Source organism: Pimephales promelas, chromosome 1 (genome assembly GCF_988280905.1).
Source record: "Pimephales promelas chromosome 1, fPimPro1.hap1.1, whole genome shotgun sequence".
Lineage (NCBI taxonomy): Eukaryota > Metazoa > Chordata > Actinopteri > Cypriniformes > Leuciscidae > Pimephales > Pimephales promelas.
This window is the reverse complement of record NC_142769.1, coordinates 38,612,213-38,619,075: the sequence shown is the minus strand read 5'-3', so window position 1 is coordinate 38,619,075 and position 6,863 is coordinate 38,612,213. Positions and strand designations below refer to the sequence as shown.

At 36.1% G+C, this 6,863-nt stretch overlaps 1 protein-coding gene across 1 annotated transcript; it reads right to left on the bottom strand.

The window, feature by feature from the left end:
• Positions 1–4,015: 4,015 nt before the first annotated feature.
• her8a (hairy-related 8a) lies at positions 4,016–6,385 on the bottom strand. The gene is made up of 4 exons (XM_039656347.2): positions 6,186–6,385; positions 5,298–5,393; positions 5,059–5,137; positions 4,016–4,607 (listed from the first exon to the last, which is right to left on the bottom strand). Exons 1-4 carry the CDS (start codon positions 6,237–6,239, stop codon positions 4,138–4,140), a joined length of 699 nt encoding a protein of 232 aa, XP_039512281.2. The 5' UTR covers positions 6,240–6,385; the 3' UTR covers positions 4,016–4,137.
• Between the last annotated feature and the right edge of the window lie 478 nt (positions 6,386–6,863).

Genomic DNA, 6,863 nt, shown 5'->3' with positions numbered 1-6,863 from the left:
TGTATATTCCCGTCTGTCAGCTCTCTGTGCGTGCACGCGCGGCGCGCTCTCTTCACTCCGTAGGGAGAGTGTAACTTTATCCTGTCTGCTGCAACATCTTAATACCATACTACATTTCAGTGCTTTTGTTGCAACACTGGAGAAATAATTGTGATAGTTGTGTTGGAACAATCATTTATCCATTAATTGAATCCACTTATGAAAATAGATGTTCTTTATTGACACATGGTTCCTTGAAGATCGTTTAACATCCATGGAACCTTTCAAATCCACAAAAAAAAAGTTCTTTAGATTTTAAAATGGTATTCACACAAAGAATGGTTCTTTTAACTGTTCACTGATTCTTTGGGGAAGCAAAAATATATTTTAATGTGTGTATGTATGTAGGCCTTTAAACATAAATAAGGACGTGACCAAAATGTAGGTTTACAATTAAACGTTTAAAATAAAAATTAAATTAACGACTTGAAATTCTATTCGAAATTTGTGTACAATATCAAGATAAAATTCATGAAATACATAGCTATTATTAGGAAGTGTATGTTGTCAATATCTACATAAAGTTTAATCACATTTTACCCTCACTATGAGACAAATATTTTTTTTAAATGTTCTGTTTTCTTTGAATTCATTCTAAAGTCATGTAAATTGATAACAAAAGGCCTTACATATGCCTAGTAATCCTTTTTTCCATAGTTTTTAAAGTCAAAAAATGTGGAATAAATGTGTGATCTGTTGCTTATGACACAGAAGAACTGACAACTCCGAGGTTTTATGTGTCACTGTACACCCAAATATGCGACCCCCATCTGTTTCACTCACATACAATATCCAAGGCCAAACAAAAGCCCCATTCATCTCTGAGCTCTTGCTCCGCCAGCTGATACTGAATAATGAACCTCAAGGGGAATCTGGGGATCACAAGGCTCACCATTTTCATCGTCTGAAATCAGACTGAGCCTGGTCACTGAAACCCAGTCTTTTCAGTAATTTGTTTGTGAATAATGCTTGGCCAATGTTTTGAGTATGTGGGCCTCAAAAGCTTAAAGACAAAAAGATGAAAGTCTTAAGCAAAACTTAGCAATCTTGTTCCTTCAACAAAGGGGCCAGTTAGAAGATAAATGTTGGCCATCCCAGTCCTGTTTTGTCTTGTTGAAATGGTCAGTTGCCACCTGGATTCACAATGAACAAGAGTGGGTGCAGATCACTCTGTCAAGGACGTGTCCAAACACACCGTTGGCCCTAATGAACCACATCTTGGCTGAAACAGCTGGATCCCTAACTCATTCCATCTAAAATTATATTGTCATTTTGTGATGATTGACGATGACAAGAAAAAAGGCCTGTTTTCCATTCTTGCAATTGTGACTCACATCTTGAACATGTGGATCCTTTTTCATTTTTAGGAATGTGAAACAAGGCCTTGAGAGATATTAGGCTACTGTCAAGTTGTCAGGTACGAAACACAGGATCCAATAGCGAATGAATAAAAGGTTTATTTAGAAGTAGCAAGTGAACAAGTCAGGCTGGCCAGAGAATATCTCGGATCAGCAGTTTATTGGCCCTTGGCAGCGCAGAGACTACAGTGGGCTGGAAATCCAAGAAGACAAAGGTCCACGGAAACAATGACAAACCCAACCGGCCACAAGTCCAAACTCTGGAACAGACGAGAAGAAATAATCTGGTAGAACAGGAACAGGAAACTGGCGAACTGCACAGACAGATTACCAGAACAACGATCTGACAACATGACAAACAGTAAAATATACTTTTGAAATATTAATTTTCATTTATACAGTACATTTATAGGCTTTAATTATAGGAATAATTATATAAATCATTATTACATTATTATAATAATCGTTTGGCATCCTAAAACAGATTGAGACTTTATATCATAACTAAAAAGATGTTTGATCCCTCTTTAATGTCCAGGTAGAAGTTGAGGCTTGTACCTAGACCCCTGAAGGCTTTTATCTCTTCTACTCCCGAACCGAATTAATCAGAAATTACTTTGCAAGTTACTTGTTAGGGATGATGTTAGGAAGTGATATTCAGCTTGCAACATTTTTAAGGATTACAGTAAAACAGCTAAACTTCAGCTGTAAATTTTAGCTGTAAAATGCCACATGCAGCTAATATTAAGAAATATGTTGTGCTTTTACTTTTATAAATGTTGGTAACATTACAGTTAATGCTTACAAACTTTGAAGATTTTGAATAAAGAAGTTACATTTGTAATGGTGTAGCCTATTTTCATTTAGATGTGGTATTATTATTTGTGCAGGCAGTAGCTAAGATTAATTAGCCTACTGCATAAATTAATTAATTAATCATTTTAAGACAGCATGGAATGGATTGTTAGCTATCATTTGTGGTATAGTATCATGAGACACAATTAAAGTCTTGTGACACTCATGCCAGGCGGCGGGGGTTATTGTTGTTGTTGTCCTGTTGCTTATGTTGTCCGCCGATTGCTTTGGGCCGGGTCTAGTCAAAGTCCAGAGGGCGTTTTTTAGTCCCAGTCTGTCCCTGTGTAGGTCTATAGTCCTACATCAATTTTTCTTTACATGATTTCTAGATTTAATGATTATTATTATTATTTAGCATGTTTTACATGCTTTCAGAGTGGGGGCATTTCATGGCCAAGGGCAAAACAGTATAGCTACAAATTAAATTGTTAAAAAATAATAACATGAAAACTGGAAATTTTTAATACTTGGTTTATAATGAATGTCACTGTCACTAAAAAACATAACTATTCTTGACAACAACAACAAAAAACTTTTGTTTCACAGAACAATCATACCGTCCTAAAGGGGGCGTTTTCGGGCACTCTAACTACTAGGCTACCGCTGAATATATGAAGACCTCTGATGCAAAAGCCTCTAAACCCAAAAGCCTTCAGAAATGCCGGTACTTGGGTAGAAAGGAGACTGATAAAAATGTTAACATTAAACCTGAATTTTAGACGGACTTAGAGGCTTTTGCATCTGAAGTATTCATATGTTTAATAGAGAAATAAGTAGGCTACTATGTTTTATATATTATCTTTAGATGTAGGCTGTAACACAGTAAAGGGAGATGGGTTATTATAATCCAGTGGGGGGCAGTAGTCTTAATTATTAGTCTCAGTGACAAAGCATAGTAAATAGTGACATCTAGAGGCTGTTTTAATTGCACCATTTTCTCACATTATGGAAGAATATTGTTTGCATGGAACACCCAAAAATGAAAAATCTGTCATCATTAACTCACCCTCCAAACCTGTTCTTTTTTTTGTTGGACACAGACGAAGATATTTTTGAAGAATATTGGTAACCAGACAGAAAAATACGGAAGTAAGACGAAAAAGTGTTCTCATTTTTCATTGTATTAAATGGAAAGCAAAGCTACAGTATATTAGATGTGGGTGTTAAACAACAAAAAATAATAATAAAAAAAATAAAAATAAAAACACAAACAAACAAACAGACTGATCGTCTATTTTATTCTTTTAAAATCACCTTTATCATAATCATCATCATTTTCAAATGTTTTGATAGTTCAAAAAATACACAGTTCTGATTTTTCATAAAGGAAATCAGTTTTAACTGCTTCAATATGAGGTACCAGTCAGACTCCTCACTTCTTGTAATATACAAGGATGGAGTATTTTTTCACAAATGATCTTGTCCATTCTACCCTTTCTGAGTCACTATTAGTGTTTTGCATTTAAGGTAGAGCAATATGCATAATTTCAACAAACCCCTTTTACTATATGAACAAAATACACCACATCTAAAACCCAGCTAGTAAAATATCAGTGTTAAAAAAATGAAATCCAAAGTAAGGTAATCTAAACTTTGTCTGTAATGCAGCAATACTAGTATATACAGTCAATGAGGCCAGCTTTGGTGTCATTTATGATCATACCCTAAAAGCATGCACATATCATAATTTGCTTCTAAGCATACAGTACAGTGCTTTAAATGATACCACACATCCCCATTGGACTTTGTAACCCAATATGACGCACCCCTCCGAATGGAAAGCACTACAACCTCTCAAGAGATCAAATGTAATAGAAACTATTAGATAGAAGAGGGTAGGAAGGGCAAGGGGAGGGCAAATGGGGGGCGTTTGTGCTGGATTCATTCACCAGGGCCTCCACATGGAAGGATCGGCCCCTAGAAAGAAAGGGGGAAGGGCCACTTGTGCTGGAGACTGAGGGGAAGGAGACCTGTGGGGAGAAGGCTGTTCTTGGGGTCTATCTCTATTCAGTGGAACTCTGGGCGAGTAAGTGGGACTGGAGGGTGGGGAAGGAGATTGAGGAGATGAAGGGGTGTGCAGGTGGAGAGGGTGAGCCTGTAAGGAAGGCAGGTTTAAAGGGGAATGGGTCGGGGACAGAGGAACAGGGCTCGGGGTGCCAACAGAATTTGTGCTACCAGCCTCAGTGCTGATATGGGGAAGAGATTTCAGCAAGTGGTTTAGCAGACGTGCACCAAGAGTCTTGTCCATCCCAGGGCAGCTCAGGAGCAGGTTGTGCACCTCATGCATGCATTGAATGTACCCGCTACCATATCTTTGTCGAGACTCAAAACCAGTGCCTGGACTGTGACTGCCACCTGAAAATCAAAGCAAAATAGAAGCATGGGAGTGATTTTACTTCATTTAATCATAATAAAATCTTGCACACAGTTCCTTTGAGAAAAATAATCATCTAAAGTCTTTATTCAGAGGCAATAAAAATACGAAAGTGCTCAGTGCATAGCAAAAAAAAGTGCAAAATATTTACTGCCCTCAAATCACCATCAGTACACATAGATTTACATATAGATAGTTCGGCCTATTTACCATACTTTTAAAACTAAATGTTACATGAAGTCAACTGGGGAAAAATATAGTTGTATACTTCAATAATATGATATATATCATTTATTTTTTTATGTAAACAATCATACATTTCCCCTTAAAGATCAGTAAAGTTTGTTTATATGTTTGAAATAATATGAACTTAAAATGTACGGGCTGGAAAAAGTAGGCTACAATGATTTTAGCCCAGAAAGTCTGCCTAACCTGGTCCGTGACCTCTTTGAAGGTTCTCCATGTGCTGAACTGTAATCTCAAGAACATCAGCCTTCTCCAATTTAGATTGCTGTGGGAAAATTTAAAGGAAAAAATACCATTTAAATGTGTTTATTATTATAAATGTATTCAAAGTTATTATCATAAATTAAAATGATTTGAATTCTGTTGGTGCAAATAGATTTCAAATATAGTGTTTTATTTTAATAATATTTAAATGGGTCACTTACATCCAAATTGTAGGCATCCACCATTATACCCTTCAGTTGCTCAAGGCTTGAGTTTATCCTCTCTCTGCGTCTTTTCTCTATCAAGGGTTTCCGCAGCTAAAATTATAAACAAGCTGGTGTTAGTGTGTATGAAATATTCATTTGACACTCTCAAGGGATTAGTTCACTTCCAATTTGACAATACAAGACTCACAATACACATGCCAATTCAGTAAGGTGGGTGTCTGAAGAGTGAAATATTCTCTGGACATCCCAAATGAGTTCATTAAATAAGATTATTTAACAGTAACTACTGTAAAGTCTAAACTTTACAGTAGTTAATGTTAAATAAAAAACTTTGACTAAAGTTACTCAGTCATGTCAGCTATTTAAGATTCAATACTTAATCACTGTCAAACTCTTACAGCAGTAGCCTACTTGAAATGCATCAACTGATTTCAGCCAATCAGAGAAAATCATTTTAAAAAGACTTCATGACAACAAAAACATGCTACTAACAATTTATTTTCAAGTGTAAGGTTTGCATATTCATAAAGAACTACCCAACATCAAGAAGTTAGATACTAAACAATGTTTAGATGTGCAAAATAATTGTTTTATGAAATAGCCCATTTAGTGAGCTAAGTGCTACTGCTATTTTTGACATTTAGACTTAGTTTTCCTATTCAATATAAAATTATCAGATGACACTTAAACAGCAGGTCTGGAATATGTGCAGATAACTTTTTAAGATGATCTGTTGTCTAAAATGTGTTATTTCATGTTCAGTTATTTATACGCTTTCTACTTGTATCACCTATGAACAAATGAGTTGGCCTTCATATTTTGCCATAGTTGCATACCTCACAAAACAACACAAAATGACGACAGTGTCGTCACATAGCCTACCTTTCGCTCTTCTTTTGCGTTGAAATTCTTCTCCGTGCCATTGGAGGCCGTCATTATTCTGCACTTCTAGTTAAAAATAAGAAACTTTTTTGCTTTCCCACGACTATGTTTGAAAGTTTGCGGTGGCGTAGGCTTGATAAAACTAGCAACTAAACAAGCTCACTTAACCTCGTTTACCATGTACTCGCACTCCCCCTCAAACCTCCACCCACCGAAATTACCATGACAATATGGGTGCTTTTTGCTGCACAATTTCCCACAGTCTCGGGTTCGGCCTATTAAATAGAACGAATCCCACGTTCCACGCATAGTGGAGCACTGAAGTGAAGCACAGAGTTCAAAAGTTTGATTTCACAAGTGACTCACTTTCAGAAATAGTTACACGCATTTGACTCAACAGAAAAAAAATGAAAGTCTCTCACTTTATTTAGGGACAAGTAACACTGAATTTAAGTATTATTTTAGTAGGCTATATGCACCTGTGGATTCATAAAAATAGCTTATTATCCAATTAAATTATGTCCTTTAACCTGGTATAGGTACCTGGTAAAGACATTAAAAAATGTACCTGGTAAGGACATTAATTGAATCACGTAGCATTTAAAAACATATATTTCGCTATTGAATTTTAGATGCAATGTTGTAAACAAAAACAAGAATGGGGTCCGCAACTCCAAC

Excerpts from the sequence above, each read along its gene's own strand:
- her8a (XM_039656347.2), bottom strand. The coding sequence starts at position 6,239 with ATGACGGCCTCCAATGGCACGGAGAAGAATTTCAACGCAAAAGAAGAG. Across the intron at positions 5,394-6,185 it reads ACGCAAAAGAAGAGCGAAAG|CTGCGGAAACCCTTGATAGA; the intron begins GTAGGCTATGTG and ends TTATAATTTTAG. Across the intron at positions 5,138-5,297 it reads TGGATGCCTACAATTTGGAT|CAATCTAAATTGGAGAAGGC; the intron begins GTAAGTGACCCA and ends ATTTTCCCACAG.